Source organism: Myripristis murdjan, chromosome 19 (assembly GCF_902150065.1).
Source record: "Myripristis murdjan chromosome 19, fMyrMur1.1, whole genome shotgun sequence".
Classification (NCBI taxonomy): Eukaryota; Metazoa; Chordata; class Actinopteri; order Holocentriformes; family Holocentridae; genus Myripristis; species Myripristis murdjan.
In genome coordinates this window covers 12567748-12593951 of record NC_043998.1, presented here as the reverse complement: position 1 = coordinate 12593951, position 26204 = coordinate 12567748, and the positions used below count along the sequence as shown (strand labels likewise).

At 40.9% G+C, this 26204-nt stretch overlaps 2 protein-coding genes across 6 annotated transcripts; both read right to left on the bottom strand.

The window, feature by feature from the left end:
* Window positions 1-1119: 1119 nt before the first annotated feature.
* Window positions 1120-4480, bottom strand: LOC115378427 (gap junction delta-3 protein-like). Of its 5 annotated transcripts, none has more exons than XM_030078692.1 (3): window positions 4396-4480; window positions 2946-3015; window positions 1120-2616 (listed from the first exon to the last, which is right to left on the bottom strand). In XM_030078692.1, the coding sequence occupies exon 3, from the start codon at window positions 2316-2318 to the stop codon at window positions 1464-1466; it is 855 nt and encodes a 284-aa protein (XP_029934552.1). In that variant the 5' UTR covers window positions 2319-2616; window positions 2946-3015; window positions 4396-4480; the 3' UTR covers window positions 1120-1463. The 5 variants fall into 5 exon arrangements, with proteins under 5 accessions (XP_029934552.1, XP_029934554.1, XP_029934550.1 ...); XM_030078694.1 differs by having other exon boundaries at window positions 2974-3015; XM_030078690.1 differs by having other exon boundaries at window positions 3469-4476.
* A 150-nt stretch (window positions 4481-4630) lies between these two features.
* top2a (DNA topoisomerase II alpha) lies at window positions 4631-19940 on the bottom strand. The gene is made up of 36 exons (XM_030078488.1): window positions 19925-19940; window positions 19805-19848; window positions 18096-18242; window positions 17801-17891; window positions 17615-17678; window positions 17339-17484; window positions 17049-17146; window positions 16744-16956; window positions 16431-16604; window positions 15985-16086; window positions 15658-15795; window positions 15426-15564; window positions 15163-15320; window positions 14654-14779; window positions 14309-14419; window positions 13694-13799; window positions 13460-13569; window positions 13008-13100; window positions 12456-12570; window positions 12229-12350; window positions 11569-11717; window positions 10611-10842; window positions 10338-10472; window positions 9997-10197; window positions 9673-9868; window positions 9452-9555; window positions 9201-9347; window positions 8873-8956; window positions 8291-8485; window positions 7928-8048; window positions 7484-7651; window positions 6631-6808; window positions 6439-6497; window positions 6215-6334; window positions 5586-5821; window positions 4631-5164 (listed from the first exon to the last, which is right to left on the bottom strand). Exons 2-36 carry the CDS (start codon window positions 19826-19828, stop codon window positions 5021-5023), a joined length of 4746 nt encoding a protein of 1581 aa, XP_029934348.1. The 5' UTR covers window positions 19829-19848; window positions 19925-19940; the 3' UTR covers window positions 4631-5020.
* Between the last annotated feature and the right edge of the window lie 6264 nt (window positions 19941-26204).

Genomic DNA, 26204 nt, shown 5'->3' with positions numbered 1-26204 from the left:
GGTTTAACTTTGAACAGCTCTACAGCAACAAGTAGCTGCATGATCAAAAACTAGTGGTCAGGCGGCATTAAAAGGCCCACGCAACAACAGACTGTAAAAATGCTGCTGAACCTGTTTCTGCTCTTAAAGTACTAACTTTCAGTCTGACAGATTAAATGTTGAAACGCTGAAGCCGTGAAGCTGCTAACACCCACTGCATTCTCTCACGAGGAAACAAAGCACACTACTGCAGCTGCAAATTGCAAAGTCTCCCATTTAACACCATCCCATTTTACATTTGCAAAGACTTGGAAATAAAATAAGCATGGCACTCTGGCAGAAACTTCCCTTTAGATTAGCGGCATTAGAAAATACAGGTTATGTCATTAGTGAAAGATGATGAAATGTGGCGACATTCACTCAGCAGGTAACTTTGCGGATCTAATTCATGAAAGGATCATGTTTATGAAGGTTTGCTTTGTCCTTACTTCATACACCACAGCTCATCTTTATCACTATCTAAAGACAGGATGTTTTTTAGTATCAGTCTTTGGAATATGATAGGATCTAAGATAAAATGAAGAAACAGTTTGATAATATGTTTGGATTCTATAAACAGAGGAGGCACTGGGATTCTGCTGCATTAATGCATAACACGATGTCCTCTCTGCTTCAAGACGTCCAGTCCAGCCTCCTTTTTCGTGTCTCTCCATTCACTTTCCCGTTTCCCAAGAGCAGCAGGGTGCACTGGCTGCTCTCTCTTTTTTTTTTTTCTTTAAACACAAAACACTGACTCACTGTTTTCACCGTTACACTAATTCAATGACTTTCCTGTGGTTCCCAAGCTGTTTTGGGGTTCTCTAATGAACTATCAGACCAATCAGTCCTACATGCGTCTGCCTTGTCACCGCAATCAGTCTTGTTATGACGTCGAGTAAATGTGCTCACTTCCTAACTGTCTGACTATCGCAGACCTATTTCCTTATGATGTCTCCTTTAATGGCAGACAGAAAGCTTTTTTTGGTAACTGAGATCACATAGACTAACTACAAGTATGCAGCATTCAAGTAGAAAATTAGATACTGTGCTGAACTGCAGTGCACTGCAAAAAGCTCCATCTTAAAAAGTCATTTAGTCTTATACTCAGTCTTAAAGTCTTGCTTTTTTTTTTTTTTTTAAACAAGTGAAAGAAGTGGGATTCTGGCAACAACAAGTGGGATGAGATTATCCCACTTGTTTCCAATGCAGTTTCAGGATATTTTTCTGTGAACAAATATAAATATGTTGAAACAAGCAGAGCAGCACAATAGTATCGAGAAAGAAAATGACGACTGATTAAAAAAATGTGGAAACAAGCTGAAACAATGGAAACAAGTGGGATTATCTCATCCCACTGGCATTTTTCACTTGTTGAAGGGAAAACAAGAGTGAATATGAGACAAATGACTTGTTCTTTTGCAGTGTACATTTCAATCAAGGCCCTTTCACACCATGAGCGTCTTGCTACTCAGGTTTTTGCCGCTCCTCGGCTTGTGGCCATAGCTGCAGACCTTCCTGCTGCTGCTGCCCCTCACTGAGCCCCCCTTCAGCCTCACACTGCCCCGCAAGCTCTCGGACATTGTCCTGCCTCGTGGTTTTTCATCTTCCTCCGCTTCCTGCAGCTTCCAGTTCTGGAGGTTCTGGCAGACACAGGAGCGCTCTGGGGGTAAAGGCTCCTTGGTCGGGCAAAACCACTTTATGGAGGCGTAGCAAAGCTCTGCAAAGCTGGAAATAGCAGACACCACCCCGACAATAAAGTAGAAGCAGAGGAAGATGGTTTTCTCAGCGGGGCGCGAGGTGAAGCAGTCCACTGTGTAAGGGCAAGGGAAGCGGCTGCAGGGGAACTGGGGCTCCACCTTGAAGCCGTACAGCCACCACTGGCCCACGAGGACACCGATTTCCACCACCATGCGAAAAGCCACGTTGATGATGTAGAGCTTCCTCATGTGGAGCTCCTCCTTGTAGTCCTGGGTGCTCATGCGGCTGCCCCTCCTCTTGCTGTGGTGGTGCATGGCGTACATGAGGAAGAGCAGGGAGGGTGTGGAGATGAGGACGATGTGGAACACCCAGAATCGGTACTGCGAGATGGGGAAGGCCATGTCGTAGCAGCCCTGCTTGCAGCCTGGCTGGAGGGTGTTGCAGACAAACTCCTGCTGCTCGTCCTCAAACAGGTCGCTGGCCACGGTGCCCAGGATCAGGATCCTGAAGACCAGCATGAGGAAGAGCCAGAAGCGGCCAAGCATGGGCGAGTGGGCCTGGAGGTTATCAAACAGGCCGCTGAGGAAGCCCCACTCCCCCATGATGCCGGCACCGTGTCTGGGATGGCCTCTTGTGTCTCTGGGGGTCTATCCTCTGCACGCCCACCTGTCCCTCTCAGATCAAATGCACCCTCTGGTCCTCAGTCCATTTTTAGCACCACCCTCTCTCCACTTTATGAGTCACAGTGAGATTTTACATGACAATGAAAAATCCTTACAAGTCACAGCAGTAGAGACTAATTCCTTACAAGTCCCAGGACATTACAAGGGGAACTGCGGGTCAAAAGTCAGCCTCTAGTTGGCGTTCAGAAAACGGTGATGGGGCTTGTCCTCCAATGACCTGAAACATGAATAAAATGAAACCAGAAAACATGATTGTGCAACATAGTCACTGCAATTTAAGTATGACACCCAGTGAATAAAGCAAAATGTAAAACAAACAAACTGCAATGGACTCATTTACTAATTTTACAAATGAGCACTGACTTACGTTTTAAGGATGCAGTGCATTATGTGTCTTATCAGTGTCTCTAGCAGTTTACTAACAAAATGAGATACGCTGAAAAAAGAATCATCTGTGTTTTTGAAATGCTGTTAGGTGAATTTCAGGTTGTAGGCTGTAGTCTTTTGGAAGGAAACCCTTAATGTAGCAAGTCAGCACTTGCTCACCTTGATCCTTTCAGCCCCAGGTGCTTACCCTCAGGTCATGACTGAACTCTTCCTGTCTGCATGCGATGGCCTAGAGAACACATTTGAGCGAGAATAAGATAAACAATCACACATTGCTGAATTCCTGCAGTTACACCCAGATTTTAAGTTTATATTTTAGGGTATAGAAAAGAAAAATATGTCACACGTGTTCACACTTTGAGAGCACAACATAACAACAGGTTCCTCTATGGTTCCTCAACAAGTTGCTACTTGTGGAAGTCGGCGGGCTGGCTGAACCGCTATCCGGTCTACTGAGGCCTGAAATATCAGATATGTGCCACTGGTGGTGAGATGAGAAAACAAGTTGAGCCCAAGGCGTTTCATGTTCCTTATGAAATCTCAACATGTGCAACCCAATCCCTCTGATGAGGATTAAAGATCTTGTTTTTGGCCCTTTGTTCTCCTCGTCTCCTTTTCCCATCCCGGGATGTCCTCAGACAAACTGAAGGAAAGTTTGAAAGAAAAAGCAGAAAACCCTTACCCCAATACTGAATCCTCTCAAGGTTGATGCCCATGTCTGCACCAGCCTGCTTAAGTTCCTCTCAGTTTCTCCAAATGGCATGTGCTTAGGTTTTGGTAGAGCCTAATGACTAGGAGGGCGGCAACAGCAAGGAAGTTCCTGTTACATCCTAATCTGTGGCTATCAAGGGTCCCAAACAGAGCTGGTGTTTACTCAAGAGGGGCAAGTTCTTGATGAGCACTTGAAAGAACTTCCTTAATGGCAGGAAGGATCTCAGTTATAAACTGTGCCGTCGCAACTCCAACGTCCCAGGTCACGAGGGAAAACACGAGAGCACCCCAGCATCAGCTAAAAGTCCACTGGGCAGTTTTCTTGGGCAAGATAATGTTCTTCCCGCTTATCAATTAAATTAAAGCACATGTGATTTTTAAGACCATAATTTCACTGAGCTTTTTTTTTTTTTTTTGCATTTCTAATAAAATTCTGGTTTGATTGGCTCTGTTTCATTACTGTTTGGCAGGACACTGAAATTGAATACCTTAACATTACAGTGACAAACTACATAAGTTTCCACATCACACAAAAAATCCATCTTATTTAGTTTCACTGTTTTAAAATCTTGTTTTTCTTAAAGCAGATAGAAAAAAATCTGACAGAAGGATCAGATAATCACACTTGTTCCAATGCAGTTTCAGCTGTTTTTGGGAATATTTCTGGGTCCAAGCATAAATATGTTAAAAGTGTTAAAACTTCATTTTAACACTGAATGAGTAAATGACATGCAAAGCTATTTTCACAGAGCTTGTAGTTTCACTCTTGCTTTCTCAGTTCATAAATTCAAAACCAATCTCTACAAAGTTTTGGGAATCAAGACAAAAATGTAGCATCAATTAATTTAACTATACAAGCTCAGTTGGAAGATGGAAGTATTTCAGTTCAGTTACTTACCCAGCTTGTATCCCAACCTGACCAGCTCAATGTTTCTACATTATGTTTGGGTGAAGCTCCTCCCTTTAACTCTAAATCTCATTTGAGCAGGACTCTTCAGTTCCCACAGACTGACTCCAGTACTCATGTCTAGTCAAGACTGGGACATCAAATCAGTGACGCTGTATTTCAGGAAGACGTTAGCCCTCGAGCAAAACATTCATGCAGCTCATAAATCCAACCACGGCACAGATAGTACAACATATATATAAAAAAAAGCTTTATTTCACACACAGGAATATACAATGGACAGCCATTGAAATATTTACAGGACAAAACATGAATGAAAATGGACAAACAACACATTTCCACAATAAACATCTTCTAGAACAAAAGTGAGTCTTGATCTAAACGTTTTCTGCAATTTGATTTGCATATCTTCATATCAGAGCATAAGAACATGTTTTACAAAGAAAATATGTTAAAATGTTGTATTACCCTACACTGTCAATGTAAGCCTCAAGTGTAAGATGTTTTCAAGTGTTACAAGCAACTACTTACTAATACATAATGTTAAATATGTACAATTGAGAAAAACAGGTTCTTTGACGCTACCTGAAAATTGAACACTGGTTCAACATAAAAATTAGAAGTCATCATCTGAGTCCAGGCAGTAGGTTACAGGTTTCCTGGCACGGGACGGCTTGTTTCTCGGTGCCTCTGCTGCAGGGGCTGAGACTTCGTCGTCTGAAATCTGGAAGCTATCGTCATCATCCCACCGCTTGGTTTTCTAAAAAGAAAAAAGGAAAATAATGACTTAAAAAAAAAAAAAGGAAAAGATTGTTTTTAAAATATTATAGTGACTGTTTCTAGTATTCCATTTAGCATCACACGTCTAAACCAGATTACTGGGAGGGAAAGTGGGTATGTGAACACAAATCTTTTTCCAAAATAAAATATGCAAAAACAAACAAACATCAGTTTTGCTCTTTTAAAATGATTATAAGAAAGAAAGTGCAGATTTTTACAGATAGCAGGCCTCTGCAATGCAAAGTATTTGTTTGAGGGCTAGATAATCTAGATTTTAGAAAATCTGACTGACAGGTAGTAAAATAAATAGCATCTTAAAAACAAAACCCTCAAAACACTGTTGAAGTGCGAACATGTCACAGAACACACAGATATAGTTCCAGATCCCGGTCCAAACACACCTTGCTGGCAGCTGTTGTTTTGCCCTTGATGCGAGCCATGAGGTTGCCTGAGCTGCTGTCAGAGTCATCACTGGCCACGGCCTGTTTCCGCTTGACGGCAGCTTTCTCTTTGGCTGCTGCTGCTTTAGTTTCTGCCTCTGAGTCACTGGAGTCAAATGAAGGGACTTTCTTGGTGGCAGCTTTGGGGGCAGGTTTGGGCTTGGACAAAGCATCCATGATGGACGGCTGCTTTGTATCTGTTGGTGGGACAAGGTTAGGAATTAGAAACTAATCTTGAAACTGACATCTTATCAAACAATGTTTTTGGCCTCTTGTATGTTTTGTGTGAATAAATAGAAAAACAAATCATGTTCTTTGAATAGATTATGCAATGTTATGTTTGATTATGTAACATATTCCTAAACAAACCATGTTAATATTTTTTCCATGCTTTACACATTAAATGTGCAACAGAGAATCTACCTTTTGTGTAGATCGCAGTATAGGATCTAACCTTAACCATGTAAAAGATTTCATCTTTGTCTTGTGGCCAGGTTGTGTGTGAAATATAAACCATTTAGCAGTTCTTAATAAAGCAACAATTAGGTTACAATTATGCTATTATTATATACAATTAATTATTTCATTACCTGCAGCCTTCTTCCTGGCCACAGGAGGTTTCTTGGCAGCGGCAGGTTTCTTGGGTGCAGCCTCTTTGGCCTTGGGCTTAACTGGAGGTTTGGATATGACCATCTGATCATCAGACTGAGCTGCAGAAACAAGTTCGATACAGAGCTCATTATTAAATCTTAGATCATAGAAATTCTTAACATTCAAATCTCAAAACACATGACCACCCACTGGAAACACTTACAGCTGGATTTGCTTTCAAGTGCTTTCACTGTTGTTGATTTTTTCTTTGCCACTATGGCCCTGCGTGAGATAAAAGTTTGACAAACTTAGATTTATAATAAAACATCTGTCTGGAAATTTTATACATTCTTCATTGTTTAAGTAGCCTTTATGTAAAAGGGGACAACTTCATGCACAAGAGCCTCAGACTCACGTGGGCTTGGCTTTTGGAGGCGGGGCTGGGGAGTCCATATCGCTGTCATTCACAGCGCTGGGCTCAGGAGCGAAGCTGGTGTCATCATCACTGACAACTGCTTTTCTTTTTGGAGCATCCTTCTTCCCCCAGTCGTCAAACTCATCTTCACTGCTGGACATACTGTACTTCACCGCAGCTGAAGGAATGGGAAGCAGGATATATTGGCATTTGCACTGTTGCTGAGTGTTTCTATATCTCTAAGATGCTTCAATGTGCAAGTTGACTGCAGCAACTGTCACTGTTAATGGGAATTAGTTTTTACAGCCAGCCTCTACATTTTTACAGCAGTTAAAACCAGATGTGTTTTACTAGAACATTCCCATGATTTTCCAGTAATCAAACAGCTGGAGCAAAGCACAGTTAGGAGTGAAGTGACGTAAGAGCCATTTGTGCACAGGAAATGAGTTTTATCAATGTTTTGGTTTGAACTCCCTCACATTCTTGCAGTGATTACATCTCTTCTTACGGCCTATGCCAGGCAGCAGCTTAATTTTAATGTTCTGTTTTATGTTGTGGCGAGGCCCCAGTATGTCAAGTTTATTACATGCAATTAGCACCTTCATAGGCTGTGGCTGTCACCCTTAAGAGTAAAATCAAATGTTTAATGTGAAGTTCAAGCTAAAGGGGTGTGTACCACTGTTGTCATAAAGGATGTGACTGTGACTATAACAGTCTGAATCACAGCTGAGGTAAGAATCTGAAACTGGATCAAATCAAATGGAGAGTAGAGTGATAAATAAGCAACAGATTGATAGATGTAATGGTCAAATCACCAGTGATGACAATGGCCAGGCTCAGCTAACAGTCTCACCTTTAGTTTTGCGTTCAGCCCTCTCTCGGGGAGCAACAGCCTCCTCTACTTCGCCGTCACTGTCCGCTCCAGACTCGTCATCCGACCACGGGTTCTTCTTGGGCTTCTTTGCCAACGGCTTGAACTGAAGGGTCATCTGCTTACCTGTCTTTGATGCTGCTGCAGAAGCTATAAAATTCAACAGGTTGGGTTTGTGAACAGGTCATTATCCAACATCATTATCTGAGGCAAAAAGAGCACAGTGATAAAAATAATCGACAAATTGTAACAATTACTTTGCATAGTATTGTGATCGTTCTCTAGCGATTTTTTAATCAGTTATTCTATTATTACTCTATTTTTAACAGCAGCAGACATTCCAACTAAACTGATGCTGTCCTCTAATAGGACAGCATCTTTATCTCTTGTTACACGTTTTCCTGCAGGATGACTACAAATAGTCACCTTTTTCCTTGGTCAGGGTTTTGGTTTTCTTGTTCAGACGCGAAGCCAAGCCCATCTCCTCAGTCGGCTCCGCGTTCTCTCCATCATCTTCAAACTCCATCTTCATCACCACATCCTCACTCTAAGAACATGGAAACCAAGGTCAGATGAAAGGTGAGTTTTTTATGCCAACATTTCAATAAATGTAAACATACAATTGCACATCACTAAGGCTGCGCGGTGAATTGTGTCATTACACATCACAATTTTGGATTCCATATTTACCAAGCATGAAACAGATACACCAGCAACCCTACATGTCACCCAGTGAACTAAAATAATCAGTTTATCTTGAATTATATAAATCTAAGTAGAAAACCAGACCTTGATTTTCTTGCCCTTCTTGCCCTCGGCCTTCTTGTTGGCCTCAGCCTTCATGGTACTGGTGACACGTGGGATGACACGACGGCCCTGTGGTGTCGGCAGGGTCTCCTGCTTCACCTTCACCCCTTTGCCCTTACCAGTCTTCCCCTTTACAACAGGCATGGCAGCATCCGCCCTCTCTTTCTCCTCTATGCGCTATAGACAACAAGGAGGAAATCAGAGACAACACCAAATGTGACCACAGTATCTGCATCTGTTTCCAATTTAAAATTTCAAACTGGTCGTGGATCAAAATTAATGCTCATGGTGGCTATGCAATGTAGCTAGGCTGTCAATTTAGGTCATAATATTCTATAGCTGATGATGTGAAGTAACAGGTCTACAGTTACATTAAGTGTGTAGCCAAATGTTTACTGAGAGAATACCACCATATTTTCCACACATTGACCGATTCACAATTTTTTTTGGAGACACAGAAGTGTTGAAGTTCATTTTGTCCATGTTTCCAGGAATGCAGAAGAACCTGATGTGGCAAGGACACACACACACAAGCTGTAGTGTTGATATGTGAAGGCCCATTACCTCTAGTTCTTCAGAGAAAGCAGCAAGGTCTTCCTTCCACAGATCAGATGGACTCTTCCTCTTCAGAGTGTTCAGCTCTGTCAACTGCAGGACAGCATTGGGGTCAGAAACAAGCAAGATACACCAAATGCAAACCAATTTATCAAATCACCAGTCTTTGATAAGTGATGGTATCTTAAAATACAAAATACTACTACTACTAATTTCACGTCCTAAAAGAATGGAGCCCATGAAGTCACAGTTCTTTTGGGAACATCAGTCAGTATTTCCATTTTTCAATTTAAAAGATATTATGTCTGCAATACTTCAGGACAGGTGAGTATCAGACCTTAGCATCCCTTTGTTTGCACAGCTCATCTTTCTTCTCTTTGGTCAGGTACCACATGGGCATGCTCAACAGGTAGTTGTAGTCAGGTCCACTGGTGTCTTCTTTCTCCTTCCCTTCTTCCTCTTCATTCTCCACTTCCTCCTCATTCTGAGAACAAGAGCAGAGATATAAAATGTTATTTGCTCAGATGGTCACAATTTGCTCATTTGCTCATTTATCACAAAAGCTGCTAACAGCTGTTTGAATCTTACCAAAGCAGTGTCCTTCTCCTGAGCCTCCTTCCATGCCTTGACTGGGTCAGAGTCGTAGCCCATCTGCTGCAGCATGCGAATCAGCTCCTTCTTAGGCTTGTTCTCTGAAGGTGAACAGACAGATTATATAGCTTTGATTAAAAATCATCTGAAAATATTTCAGGGCTGCATGATTACTGACCAACCAGAAGTCATTCATTTGTTTGGAATGAGCTACTAACCAATGACCAAGGTGCCCTGGATCTTCTCCAAGATGAAGCGGGCCTGGTTGGAGAGTTTGGCACTCTCTGCCCCCAGCATGCCAGCCAACCAGTCCTTCCTCAGGACACAGTACTTCATTCTCAAGTCAAAGAAGTCCTTCAGGATGTCTTGCACTGACTCATACTTCTTCAGGCTGCCCACATGGTCAAACAGAACCTAAAAACAAAAACAAGGCCTCTCAGTTAAAAGAAATAAAAGAATTGTTACTCTCTTACAAAACTACCAATAATAAAACTAGTGTATCCAAGTCATCCGATGTTTCTTTCTTATCATTGTTGTATTACCATAGAATTGCAGGTGAGTGGGTTTTGCAGCTTGAAGACTTTGTGGAGGCCTGCAGCCTCGGCTTCCCTCAGCTTCTCCTCCGTCATCTTGACCACAAAGCGCACAGTGGTGTCAGTGTGGTATTCCTTGTAGTCTGTGATCAGAGCAGGGACCTTTTCTGTGCCATTCAGCATCGGCTCCAACACACTTTCCTTGTAGGACTAAAGCATGGAGGGAGGGATCAAATTAACATCGAGTGGCGTTAACAGGACAAACCTCAAAATGTTCTTTAATAAATGAAAACAGCGGGAATGTCAGACTAAATGACCTCAATCGTTACCCCTCAGGATTCAACACTAACCTGTGTCCAGGTTTTGACCGGTAGTTCAGAGATCTCAATGGTGGTGGAGTCCAGGATGGCCACCTCTCCACTGTTCAGGTAATGGTTGGCTGTCAGCTGGTCAATGGTGCCCTTGAAGCCTTTGTAGTTTGGAAGCTGCAGAAGAAAAACAGAATAGGTTTTCATCTTATTTTCTTTTCTATTCTTCTATTTTGGCTTTGTCATTTTTTGCACACATTCTGAAGATAAAATAGTATGTATTAGTAAACAACAAAAGTAATTTCCTGTCCTCACCATGGGCAGCGGCTCCTCCCCATTGAGCATGCGGTGGAGGTTGTTGATGATCTCTCGGATGTCATAGTTGGGGATTTTGCTGGCCCAGCCTGTGCCGATACCTTCGGAGCCGTTAACCAGCACAGTGGGGATAATAGGGATGTACCACTCTGGCTCCACACGCTGGTTGTCATCATAGTTGTACTTGAGCAGGTTGTCATCCACAGGTGGGAAGACAAGCCGAGCCAGAGGGCTGCAGGGAAGGAGAAGTGGGGGGAAATCTTGAATGAATCACTGACAAGATTATACACTCCTGGTATTTTAATATTGTACCATTTGGAAAAGCATTTTGCTGTGAATCAATTCATAGTATTTAAAAAAAAAAAAAAAGTATGAAGTATGGATCATGTGTTGAATAAGAATGATTGAAATGATTATTTTTTTTAATTCATTTTGCTGATCTTACATGAGCAAAATCCTATGTTAAGTAGTCACACTGATGTCCTCTTTTAATTGTACACTAAATTTGGATAAAAATCCTGTTTTCATATTGTATTCCTACTTTCTTTTGAGCTAATTTTTTGGATTTTTTTTTTAATTAGTATTTCCTTTTTTAATTTAGAAAAAATGTGTATCATCATGGCCTGATATTATTTCAACATGGTATGAACCTACTGAATGATTAACAGTATCATTAAATTTTGCCCAGTCCTTCTTGAAATCCTTGTCCTCATGACTGGATATGAAAATTTTGGTTGCTCAGTGTGATAATGGCAGGGTAACAAGACAACTAATCCAAGGACATTTTTAACTCTGAACATCAATCCATTGATCAAAGAAAGCCTGGGTGTACATCCACAAAAAAAAATGTGATCATTCATAGCTCAAAAAATGTAATTATTTTTTTCATACTTCCAAACTCAGGTCTATGTAGCAATCCAGTATCTTTCTAATTTTCACTAGATATGGGGCTGCTAACCTGAGCATGGTAAAGATGTATCTGGGACTGGCACTGTCCTTGCCACCGTGCAGCCTGGTTCCAAACTGACCCAGAGGCTGCAGCAGATTCAAGTTGTTGCTTCCCACAAAGTTCTGGGCCAAACCAACAATTGTCATCATCAAAGAAACCTGGAGAGAATGGGCAAGACACAGCGTTGAAAAGATCAATAAGTACTATTGATGAAACTGCTGTGGTTTTTGTAGTGAGCCTAACACAGTTCAACATGAACTTTCAGCTCCAGTTTTAACATTTACTAACACGGTAATCTTACTGACATTATGAATTGGGAAGACTAGGCCAAGAAAGCACTGTTGAGTGAACATAAAGGTGCAGGTAAACAGCATTTCTCAAAAAACAACCACTGTCACATGAGATAGATATAGATATAGATATATAGATAGATAGATAGATAGATATAGATATATCTATCTATATATATATCTATATATCTATATCTATCTATCTAAATATATCTATATACAGATATAGATATATAGATATATTTTTTTAATAAGCAGCAACTTCATATCAAAGGAGCAGGGCTCAACTGTAATTAAATGTTGACTCAACAAAGCAAACAATGTTTCTTCACCTGCATTTTATACTCACAAAGAGTCAAAACTCTAAAAATGATCTTACCTCTCCGTGGTGGTAGGCCGACATCTCAGCCACAGAGCCAGCCAGCTGGGCCACCTTCACCTCCCGCTTGTCATTCCTCTTGAAGCAACAGAAGAGTACTTTCCTCTGGCCTGGCTTCAAGCCTGAAATGCATACAAACACAGAATAAATGCAAAACTAATCCCTACATCTAACACATTACTCATAATTCATCCCTTTTTTTTAGATCTTGTAACTGTATCACTCACCATCCACCAGGCAGGGGATGGACCTCTCATTGTCAGAGTTGGAGAAGAGCACCAGTTCCTTGTTGACAAAGTCGTTGTAGGAGAGAGACGTGGTGGCCTCACCATACAGGTAATCCTGTGCAGATGGTGCAACAAATACAATGAAAATCAGCTGAGCAGTGATAAAGCACATAGTTAACCTTCAAGGTAGGGCTGCACAATAAACTGAAATCATATCAAAATCACAATATGTATAAGTGCCATATCCATCATAAAGATTAAATGTGACAGTGTGTCATTATAAATGAAGCACTGTGGAGCTAAAGAGCCTGGCCTTACAAAAAAAAAAAAAAAAAAAAAAACATTCCCCATATATAAATAAATCATCTTCATTTTCATTTTCATTTTCTCTTTTTCAGTTAAAATGATTATGATGCAAAAATGATTATCACCATTAAAATCACATATATAACCTATCAAAATATATCACAATAGGATTTTTTTTTAAAAAAACTATATCATGCAGCACTACTTCAACCATCTGGGAGCCTTGCGAAGTCATTACCAACATACCTCAGGCAAGTTGTGCTCCCTGCGCTGCCGCCTGTTGATCATGAAGTTGGTCAGCCACTCTTTGCGCTCGTCAACCTTCTTCTTGCTAAAGGCCTGAGTGGGTGAAAACGGTGTATCAGTCATTTAGGGACTTTCATTTACTGACACAAAAGGCAAATATCCAAGAAATACATTATGCCCTAGTTGTTAAGTTATTATGTTGGAAGCATTTCATTTTTCATTACAAGATGATTATGCATGAAATGTTGGGGTGTTACAAGCCCAGCACTCATATTCTTTACTATTCTTATTCTACAGTTGTACTCATGATAATTGCTGTTGATAGAAGTATCAGCAAAATATCTAAAATGTATTTTATAAACATAGATGGTCACTTAGTTAAATCCTTGACGCTTCCCCAATAATCTTGAACAAGAGGGCTGCAGAATCACTGTAAAAGAGGGACATCTTACCAGGGTAATAGCCTCATCGTCTGCAGGGCCAGAGTATTTGAATGGAATACGGTGTTTCTGCATATCAGAGAAATACTCCTTGGCTTCCTGCGATGTGCTAGTTCCCAAACCTGGAGAGATATAGGTCAGGATTAGATGTAGTATTCTGACACTCAGCAATATAATCATGACATCAAAGTGAAGTATGTGGCTTACTTGTTCTGTTTTACTACCACACAGGGGTTTGAGACAAACCTTTGTAGTATTTGATTTTCCAAGAAGTTAATTTTTGCTGGCTTTCCTTCCATTTGTTGAATTCAGGAATACTGTAGAAAGACAGCTGGGTTTTCTTATGAGTGGCCTAAAGAGAAGGAATTAAAAATAAGTTTGCATCATTTTCCCCCCCACATAATTTCTTCTTGTTATGTACGTAGATGCCATTTGTGTTAAAGACAAAATGGTCAAAGCACATGATATTACCAACATAAATATGGAAATGTGTTTTTTCTTTTTCTTTTTTGATTTGAAGGGTAGGATTGTCCTTCAAAGGAGCAGAAAAGGTTGCATCCCTGTCAGATGCAGTTCATTCAGTTCTGGCTGTTTTGTCACTAGATGGCAGGATTGTTGCACAATCCACATTGTCTGATTACTCACTAATTTAATCAGGCAGTTCCATTCATTTTTCAGCCATATAATTTGTTTAGAACAGATATGCACTTACAAAGAAATGCTTGTTCCTTGTGAGCACCTGGTAAAGTAAATCTTAACCATGGACAAAATTTTACAGCACATCAACAGGGGTGACAGTGTACTTTTGATATCACTGTAGACTTTTGGTGGATTTGTTATGAACCAGGGAGGACACAGTACCTTGATGATGGGGGTGATGAACTCCTCCAGGAAGTTGTGCCGCAGCAAAGATGGCCAGTTGTGATGAATGAAATTTATCAGCAATCCTTTGATGTGGGAGCCATCTTGATCCTGTCAGAAAAAACAAAGTTAAGATTTAACATAAAAGGTGTGACTCATGTCAGCCACAATGATAGATGACAACGATCAGCATACTACATCTCTTAACGAAAAACAGCGTTTTATAAATGCGTAACAATGAATAGTAAAACAGATTTAAAAAATGCAAATAGTCATAGAAAACTGCTTCAAAATGACTTGCAAAACACAGGTTGTTTAAAGATAACCATCACTACATGTTGATACCTGATCAGTCATGATCATGAGTTTGCCATAACGCAGACTCTTGAGGGACTCTGGGTCACTATAGTTCTTCTTGTACTGCAGGCCGAGGATCTTGATGATGTTGTTGATCTCAGCGTTTTCCATAATCTGACAGGGGAGGCCAAAAACATGTACAATTTGTTCCTTACTAAACTACATTAGTGTGACAAGGGACTGCCAGCTCATGGCCAACTACACAGACGGACACAGAAAGGGAAATCACAAGAGTAAAGTACAGTATTATTTCTACTTGTACATCTGTTGTCTAAATGATTGTGGTACACAACACAGAGTATAATGATGGCTGCCTCTTTGGTTGAGCATTCTTAGCACATTTTAGCTTTTATTGCAGAGTTTTATTTTGTTTATTGCTGCAGTGTCAAGTTAATTTCCCTCCAGGATAAATACAGCACTTAACCATCCATATCTACCCATTGAGACACTGTGGCTGCTGCTGTCCAAGAATTTGCTCAGAGTGTTGAGGGCCTAACCTGTTTGTGCGAGGCCTCACGAACGTTGAGCATTTTTCCCCTGAGAGGAAAGACGCCATAGCGGTCCCTGCCAACCACGCCTAGCCCAGACACGGCCAGCGTCTTGGCTGAGTCTCCCTCGGTGAGGATCAATGTGCAGCCTGTGGAGTTCTTACCACCTGCCACAGGACATAGTTATCAGGCAATCTTTCTCACTCATTTACCAAATGATACGGTAAGACTGTCTCATGGGGAAAGACCTCAAAGAGTTTAGTACAGGATACCTGCATCGTTGGCATCATCCAGTTTTGGCACTCCTTTAATTTTTGTGTGCTTGACTGCAGAGCACTTCTTGTTGAGCTGGGACTGGGCTTTGAATTTCACCCAGTTCATGATGCTGTCCACAATCCCACAGGAGATGGCCTACAAAGATACAAAAACACGGGGAAATATTAGTATACTCAATTCAATTACTTTTCAAAGATACTGTCTTCAGTGTCCATTGTTCAACTGCACCTGTTTAAAGAACTTGTCACCAAGAGGACAGGTGGAGCCGAAGTTCTTCTGCTGCAATGTCATGTTCTCTTTGGTCTGAGAGTCGAAGGTGGGGTTCTCAATGAGGCAGTTCACAAACAGCCACATGTGATTCTTCACCTGCACAGAAAGGTATAACACGCTCAAACTCTATACCCAACAAATGCAAAAACCATTTACGATATTTTTCATCTATTTAGTACAATCCCAGCAACTATATTTGCAAAGCAATCGTGCCAGTGCAGTTTTGTTATAAAGCATGTGGAAATGAAATAAACAAGATCTGACTTTTCAGTAAAGGAATTGTACCTGGAAAGGCTTGACGGTCACCCCAGCCTTGTTCTTCTTCTTCACCACCTCAATGAGCTTAGCCACCACCTGGTCGGCCACATAGTCTGTGTGCCTCCCTCCCTGGGGTTCAGAGGACAAATTCTCATAAATCTTAATCTTAGTGACACAAAGCGGCCGGGACAACAGCCAAGCTTGTATTCTGCTGCCAAAGAAACACAGCCTGATAATTTGGTTGACCCCCAAGATTGCCTTATAGTTGCTCTAAGAGGCAAATTCAAAACAAGGCTGTCAAAATAGGACAAAATTAAAATTGGTACTCATTATTCCTACAGGCTATGGACTCAATTACAGTTTTAATTAGTGTGGCATGGAGGTCAGTACTACCAAACACTCTTCATTACATACAGACACTGAACAAATGCTTTACAGTATATATATATATTTTTAATATACTGTGACATTACCTTGGTAGTGGCAATACTGTTGACAAAGCTGACTTGCTGGAAACCCTTCTCACTCATGGTGAGACAGACCTCCCAGCGCTCGCTGACTACCTCATGGACCACAGTGAGGGGCCCACCCAGCTCATCTACCTTGTCCTTCACGTACATGTCCACGTAGCTACGGAAACCTGACACCTGGAGGACAGAAAGAAAGGATGTCCTACATTATGTCTTCACAAGATAAAACCCCTTACACACTGATGGCATGACTATTGACTGGTAGAGCACAAAAATGACACACAATATTTTGGCATGAAACAGCGTGTTAACCTACTGGCAGCCTCTTGCCATTAAAGAACACGCGGACACCCTTGGTAGATCCAGCGATGTCATAGGCTCGCCTGGTCATGAGAGCCACTGTGTCTTTGTCCAAGATGCTCATCTTGAACTTGGACAGATCTGGCTGAAATGTGATGCAGGTGTATTCCTCTCCATCAAATGATTTGATGTGAGACTCTCCAGCCCGGCCCATGTTGTCATACCAGGTCTGTGGGAAAACAGACATACTGTAAGTCAGGGCTCTGCGCTACAGGTTAAAATGATCAGATAAAAATAACTGCAGTTCAATCTCCTTCTCACCTGCTTGAAAGTCTTCTTAGATTCCTTACAGGCAGTCTGGACAGTAAACTTTGTACTGAAGATGTTGCAAAGCTTAGCACCATATCCATTACGTCCACCTAGAAAATAAATATTTAGGTAAAGATTCTAGTTATGATATTTTCCAGTAATATTTCACACCAATTTGGCTGTAACAGTTTTTTTCTGCATGTCTTTGTTTGTGTCTTTTTGTGTAATTTGAAATGTGTTTCTCTTTTTTTGACAAGGCCCACATTTGAAATGAAGAGCCTGATTTCATCAACATGTCTTACCAGTGACTTTCTTCTCATCATCATCGTAGTTACTTGAAGTAAGAAGTTGTCCGAAGATGAGGGAAGGCACAAAGACCTTCTCAACCTTGTGCTCAACCACAGGGATACCCTTCCCATTATTCCACACACTGATAATGTTGTTTTCACTGGGGAGGGACACAACAGTTGTGATAACACTGAATACAATTGGAAATTTGCAAACAAATGACTCTGAGGCCGGCTGAGATACTTTATGATTTTGATTTCAAAACAGGTGTGTAATAATCTCACACTCACACATCAATGTTGACCTTGATGCAGGACATGTTCTTATCCCTCTGCTTGTTGTCGGCAGCATTCACTGCAGGCAAAGTAACAAAATTCTGCGTCACAGTGTGGTAGGTTTACTATGACTAATGTTTTGCTTTTTAACCTCATTGACAATTAAATATAATAGGTGTTTTGTTTTTTTTTTTTACTCACCAAGGATCTCATCAAAGATCTTGTAGAGCCCTGGTACAAATGTCACATCACGGCAGTTCAGTCCAATATCCTCATCAAACACCCACATTTGCTGAAAGGATTGATTATAAACATACATTTGCATTTCAACCATTTGTGTTACTTCCTCAACACTGCAATTACAGAAAAACATGGTAATATCCAAACACAACCTGCTCTCAGCCCTTATGAGTTTTACCTATAAATTAAAAGGAGCAAAGGTAACTTCATGTAGCCATCAATTTTGAGACAAACACATTGCTTTCTGAGTTTGTACCTGAGTGACAGGCTCCACAGAGCCAATGTAGGTGTCAGGTCGGAGCAAAATGTGCTCAAGCTGTGTTTTCTTCTGGTAGATCCTCTCCACTGACAGCCGCTTGGGATCCTTCTTTGTCTTCTCCACCACCTTGTTCTCGTACAAGGCCTGTTACAAACACAACACTGGTTTCTTTTTTGGAACAATGTTGCTTAAATTTAAGGGGTGTTTCAAATATTAGCATATCATCAGTATTGGCTGATATGAGCTTTAAAGTGAACATTTTGGGCGGTTTGTGAAATAGGTCAAATTTACCCTGGATGTGGCTATTGTCAGAATTATCTCAGGGAGAGCATCATCCAAACCTTTTTAATTAGAATAAATCTTACACTTTTGTTTGAAAGAAAGGGTTGTATGAAAATAAATATGGCATGTTTTACACAACCTAAGTTGAAGTAGAGTTCTTATTCTGCCCAGTGAACATTTGATTTTGAAAAGCATTGTATTATATCTGCATCTGCCAGTGAGTCATCATGACAAGGGTAGGCATAATAATATGTTAATTCCACTACAGGAGAGACTTGATGTTCTCTGCAACTGGTGGAAAAAAATATGGGGGGAAAAAATCTGCATTGGCAAGTGGTCAGAAGAGTTGGAAAATACCAGCACATTGGCAAAAAATCCAATAACGTGCAGCCTTATTTAAACTGCAGTCAAGTTTTCAGCAGGAGTCCTAACTTTATCTTGCATCTCAAACATAACCTCAGACAAAAAGTGGTAAGTAAAAAATGAGTTTCAACAGCATATATCTTAGCATATGTCAGTGAGAAAGAGCTACATTTGTACATAGCCTATGCATCTTCCCCTCTACTTAGTGCTATGAACAACAACAAAAAAAACAACTAATTATTCTCAGCCAGCCAACTTCCCTCCACAGGCAGATCAGAGCAAAGGTCAGCCACAGCATTTCTACTCTGGAGCTGGAGGGGGATTCATTTATTTTGCCCAAGACACTTCAGCAGAAATAGCAGATGCTTGCTGACATAAGGGCTTGAACCTGGGTTTCCTGGTTGCGGTCCCATTTGACTGCTCTCTAGCATATGTAATTACACAGCCTGGGAAAAAAATATTTACTTTCATTAAAGTTCTAATTTTTACACAGACGCCACATTAAATGCTTTATGTCTCCACTAAAACAAATCTCTGCAGTGGCTTTACAACATGTTTGGCTTTTATCTTATGATGCTACTGAGCAACTTGTGCTAGGTTGTCACGTCATTTTTTTTTTTTTTTTAGGATTTGGCAAAGGTGCTGAAGTTAGCCTAATCCCATCTGACGTTATGCGCGGACAGGGAAGTCTTGGCATTTGGAGATTTCTCAAAAAATGTTCGGTAAAAAAAAAAAAAAAAAAAAAAAAAAAATCACATTGGTCTGAGTGTGCTCCGTCGCCAGTCAGTCAGTAAGGTTAGTCACAAAACACAGAGGAGCTAGGTGCCTTGGTTTCAACACGAGTCTACGCGCATCATTAGATGTTTGCATTAACCGCAATGCATATTTTCATGTTTTAACATTATATTCCACAAGAGTTAAATACCGTCATGGTGTGCTAATGTCAGCCAACATGACTAAATCTGGCTGATAGACTGCTTTAGTGCCTTTGACTTAGTTTACGTTAGCTAGACAGTTGCTAACAATTCTGTGTAGCTAGCTAAAAACCCGAGCGTCATTACCTTCAGTGGTTCCATTTCAGCCATTCTTCTTAGTTGTCGAAAGCCTAAAAATAACAAGAAAGATAAAAATGGTGGCGACACTCTTGCCTCTAACCTACACTAGTAACCTCTAGCTCTCACCGTGGTCCTAACGTTACGCCGCGGATGTTCCCCTTGCTTGAAAATTCAAAACTCAAGAGTCTGCCCGCGTTAACTAAACGGACCAATCAAATACAGACTCTCTTGTTTCTTCCACCAAATAGGAAAACTCAGGCACCAATAGAACCGCCCCTTTCCAGTAAATAACAAATCACCAACGTCAGAACAGAACCAAAGCCCGCCCACCGTTTGTCTGTCGCCCAACCAGCTTCCTCCTGACATCACGGACAGTCCGGCCGCTGCCTCAGTGGTCCAGTCATTTTATGAAAAAACCTAGGACAAATTGCAAGAGAAACAAACTCAACTGATTTTGTATCCTCAGTTTGTCCTGAGTGAGGGGAAAAAAGTCCCAAGAAATCCCATTGGTGGAAAGTTTTGAAAATCACCTATTTATGGCCACATATTACCAAAAAACACTGTTTTTAACACACAGGGGAAAGGGGTTCAAAATTTTACTTTCAGATATCACTATAAAAATTCACAAGATGATTACACACACAAAGACAAGACAAAAAGTCAATTACAAGTTCTTTGAATTATTCTGTTTACACATGCATATCACACATTATCTGATTTGATATGCGCTAATAAGGAATATAAGGAATAAATGCCAGAGCAGATATTTACAGTGAATTAAAAGGTTACTATATATATAAAATTACTGGACTATAACGGCGAACTACATTGTGTTGATGGTGAAGTTTATGTGCTTTATCACAGTCACGCTAAGGCAAAACGTATCATTATAATCCTCAGTTATTCATAGTTAACCTATGTTGTCTCATGAACTCAGCTAGGTGACACGGTTTCTTCAGTCAGTGCAAAGGCCTGGGTGACTGTTTTTGGATAGAATATAGGCTGAAAACTGGCATGATGCCATCTAAACCCAGGCCAATTTTGCAGCCAGCTGATGTAAACACTATTTTATTGGACATTTGTGCATTCCCCTAAAAAAAAAAAATAAAAAAAAATAGAATGACATACAATATAAAGAAAGTAAAGAAAAGAAGAGCCTAGCTGTTCTGGACCTGTACACTCGTATTGATTGCCCATATATCAGTATGGCAACCAAAAGACCATGAAATACCATAGACCTAATGCAGTTTTCTCTCTATCCCTCCATCTTACTTACCCTTCCTACCATTATAGGAACTACCTCAGTGCCATTCAGTGGTAGATGGGTTTATCTCCCTGGTGGTGGGGGGTCCTGGTTTCATGATGGCCCTCAGTTGATGCGTTTTTGCAGCAGTGGCTCATCCTTCAATGCATTCCTTTGTTTTGTGCTCTGTTCAGCAGACTAAATGACCTTCAGTGGGGAGAGATTCGCAAAAAGGGGAGGTAGACAGATGATTTTTGTGCAACGTTAAACAAACAGAGCCATTTACATTTCTGGCCCAGTCAATGAGAATGCAGTAACTTGCTTCATCTACCATTTCACCATTCTTATCTGTTTTCCTCTGCTAAATCGCCCACTCATCTGACCTTGGCATGATAATAATAGGGCTTAGGAACTTGAGCTGTACCAGTCCAACGGATGTGATACATGCACACACAAACACCCACATCTGCACACACGCTTGTACACACCACACACACACACACACACACACACACACACACACACAGGCATGCACACACTAAAGGGTGATATGATTTGGCACTTGGCGTCCTCAGCCGAAGAGTGGTTGGTTTTAGTTTAGACACAAAGCAGAATGTGCCAGCGGCCCTCCAAGAATTTACTAAAATGTATTGCATTAGTTGCCTAAATGTAAATTTAAAATCATAAAAGTAATCAATCTAAACCTGCATGTATTGTTATATTTTTTCAGCTTGCTTTGATATATTTGATGTGTAAAAGCACATATGAGGAAAAAGTAAGGTATAACGGTTGATGAAGTTTATTGAAAGTGTACATCAAACACTAATTTTCCTCTGTGGTACATTTTATCAAGATCTAGAACACCTGACACTATTTAAATGGCCTCCTGAGTTTCTGGTTTTCACTATAAAAGTAGGCCATTCTCAAAGGTAATCCCCACATTTTATCCATCTGTCACCAAAACGCATAATAATTTCTATTAACACAACAACAACTCTAATTTTTTATACTAAGAATATGTAACACCTTTATTAGTATTTCAATCCTAACCCTGTAACACACATGCACATTCCCTCTCATCTAGTGCATGCGGGTACTTTAAAACAGGAATACTAAGTATCTGAAAATAGGTACCCATCTGAAGTAGCTGAGAGATATTAGTAAAAGTAGATGGACACTCGCCCGCTCACTACCACCTGCGTTCCTCTTCATTTATTGATGGCCTTGTGTTTTCTGAGGCCTGATGCAGTTTGACTGTGGAGGCAGAGGGGGAGAGGGAGACTGGATGTGTCACAGATCTGCAGATGGCTGTCCAGAGGGGCTGCATGATGCCGCTGGATGTCCTGTGTCAAACAAGGATAGCGGCGTTTTAAAGATAAGAGGTTTACAAGTATACAGTGATGCATCCCACTGAGCATTTGACAGGGACGTCAGTATTTCCTACAGAAAAGTGCTTGGGTTGTGTAAAAGTTGTACAAGTTGACTCAAATGTCTCTTGGCAGCAAAGGTTCAATGTGTTATACCGCTGTCCTCTTAATTTGACTGGTGGTTGTGAGTGAAACAAAATTCACCAACTCACGACATGCCTGCTAGTTTACACTGACATTACATGAACAGGTGACATTTCCCAATTTCCCAAATTTTGCAATGCATGCCATAAGTGGCCAAATTTTAAACAGTCACTAATCTTTTTGTCATTTTTAAACCAAAAAGTTTTCGGTGTCCAAACGAGCTTGAAATCCAGTGCTGTCGCGGCTAACAAAGACAGAAGATGTCGATGTGACAATAAAGTTTGCAACCCATTTTTGAGGGATTATTTCCTGACAGAGACGTCCATTTCTTCCTGTGGGCGTCTGGACTGGCAATAAGCAGAAAGTAATGCAATGTGTAACTGATATGAGAACACTCACCTCAGGCACAATGAAATAATGATAAAACGGAGAAAGTGACAAAACCTAATTAATCATGTCTACTGTGATGTATTGTCTAGCTTTGGCAATCTTCCTGTCTGTGGAAGCTGTTTTTCATACTGGAAAACATGGTGGCCAGTGGCTAAAGATGGCTAGACAAACCCTAATATCTGCAGCAATGCTAATGTGAAGGAGGGCGGCAACAGAGACAATTTTCACAAACTTAAAAAGACAGTTTTCCTATCCACTAACATGTAATAACTGATTGGGAATGTGTTTTTCTGCAACATGCCATAAACTTTGTACTAACAGCATGAGGTATGTTAAGTGCTTTTGAAGGAAACTGGCGCATCTTAATTTCCTTTTTATCAAGTCATTTAGTCTCACATTCAGTGTTAAAAATCTTGTTTTTCGTAAAACAAGTAGGAAAATTTTTTTTAACCCACTAGTTTCTGATGCAGTTTCACTTGTTTGAGGATTTTTTTTTCTGGGAACAGGTGTAAATATGTTGAAACCAGGCAAAAAATTTGCTTAGAGAGAAACAAGATTATAACACCGAATATGAGACTACATGACTTCTTAAGACTGTGATTTTGGACAATGCAAATACATCTACAACATGCAAGTACCCAGCCTATGTCCATGTTTTGACCGACACATTTCCACAGTATCCATGGAGGTCCATAACATGACCTTTGAGGTGCATACCCCTCCCTGGCTGTCATTGTGAATATGTCTGAGAGACACAATGAGGGAGTAAGAATTATTAATTATGCTGAAAGGGCAGTAGGAAACAGCTTCAGGCACCTCTATCCTGTGTTGTGAGGTAACAGCTAGCAACTAGAACAAGTTAACATTTAAGATAACATGCACCACAGTCAATTACGTCACCCTGGGGGTAGTTCACGCTGAAAGGCTGTGAGCTGCTTCACAAACATAAGGATTCAAATCATAGCAAATCAATCCCTGTGACAGCGTATTCACAGTAAGTACTTCTCACTTTTTACCCCCCCCCCACCAAGGTCACAAGCATTATGGATTCAACAAACAAGCAGATCTGAGTGAAATATAGAGTAGCGTGACCTGAAGGGTAAGGCGGAGATAAGAGTGCATAAATTGTCTCTGTACATCAATCAAGGTTCAAACCCCATTTGATTCCCAAACAGCCTGCTGATTCAGCCCCTGCCATGTGTGTATTTGATTTGACTCCTCACATCACAGCTCCCTCACAAATTTTAACAATTTGTAGCCTCTGAACCCCATCAAAGAGCAAAAAAAAAAAAAAAAAAAAAAAACACAACGCTGAACATGGCAGTGGAGCATAAATCCATTCATTATCTGCTTTTTTGCCGGGGAATCAAGACTGCAAGGCTCGCGGTTGGAAGCTTTTGACAAGACTCAGTCAGCCATAGCTTCGCCAATTGGGAATTCAACAAGAATGACTATGAATAACTACTGCACTTCCACACTGTGAGTCCATTGTCTCCTTGAAGTCGATGATATTAGACTTCAAAGAGTATACTCCTCGCAGTGAAGATGAGATGACCCCCTCTGTTACGGGAGGTGGTGTGAGGAAACCCTTTTAATACACCTTTTTCACAGCGTTTGATTAAAAGGTTTAAGACAGGCAGGGGAAATAAATAAATAAACGGGAGTAATGCTGCATTCAAAGACGAGGCAGGACTTTGATCTTGCTCAGGGATGACGAGTGAAGCTGGGAGCCAGACTGAGAGACAGTGTGTGTGTGTACACACTCATGTATCTGTGTATAAATCAGTGTTTATGTGAGCAGGCAAGGGCAAGTGAGATAGAAAATGAGAATGAAAGGGAGAGATAGTGAGACGTGGGAAGGGCCACATACCCCAGCTCTCATTAATATGAGTCCTTTTGCTCCACTGCAACTTGGAGCTCAGAGGCACATCTAATGGGACAATATTCCTACCCTTTTAAGGTGACATTGTAGCAACTTTGGTTCAGCCAAAATCACACTCAGCACTTTGGCTCCATGGATTGCCACTGGCTTGCAGGTAATGCCACCTACATCAGCATCGGGGTAACGGAGAGGATGCCTGAGCCACCTTCCAGGTGCTCGGCAGACTGGAACGAAAAAGGGAGGAGGAAAAAACTTGGTTCCATTCATAAGGACTGATGCCTGGTTGATAATGCACACAGTATCCATCTAGCTGCCAACCACAGCACTGAGCATTTCAAGTAATTTGATATACTGCCGGGGAAGACTGACTGACTGCCAGCGCACTGTCCCTCGTCATTGAGGAAGTAATCTCATTTTCTGCTTGTTCACTGTCACACACTTTTCCGCCCATCCCATCTCCTACTAATTGACACAGAGGGCCTCATAACCCAAATGTTCTCCCAGAGGTGATTATGGGGCAGCGATGAACACATAATGACATGATAGTTTCCCATGGTGGTTAAGGTACACCAATTAAATTTTGTCAATTACATTATGGTGCTTTTATTTATCAAGGTTGCCACTTATGTATCCTGATGGAGGCTATGGCTACATGAAGACAGCCAGTAGAAAGTGACCTAGGTCTGATTTTTCCCTAAAATGTGAAACAGATCAGATTTTTTTTTTTTTTTTATGCCAGTGTGAACCGCATAAACCACACTGAATCTGGAACTTTCAAATCTGATTTGAGCCACTTTCATATGTGGTGCTAAACCACTATTTTATTTATATTGGTGATGGTGCTTGTTGTAAATGTGAACATGGGGGCTCACAGAAGATATCTGTTCAAACTGATGTCAGATACACAAAATTGAGCATGTGATCACAGATTAAGCCAAGCATGTGGCGAGCAAAGAACGGCAAGCAAACCAGGACCAAAAATAAGACTTTTGTCATGTCACGATTTAAGAGGTGCAGCCAAGCAAGAAGTGTCAGGAGGGAAGTCAATTTGGGCTGCAGCAAAGAAACACAAGGAGATTTAGTGAGAAAGTTAACCGAGGAGAGGCGTCCAGAAAAGATTAGGACAGAATAGCAAAAACTCATCAGATTTTCAATGATGAGATAGAGTGTGAACTTGCCAGCCACTTCAAGAGTCTTGCCAACCGGTTTCATAGACTAAAGGCTGCAGCATACTTCATAAGAAATTGAACTATTAGGGCAGAAAGCCATCTTGCAAAGGCACCAGACGCAGTGATTCAGGTTCTCTCTGTGTTCTTTATGCAAGCCCCCACAGGTGAACTTGTCTTTTGTCTTTTCTACTTCTGATACCTCCCTTGTCTA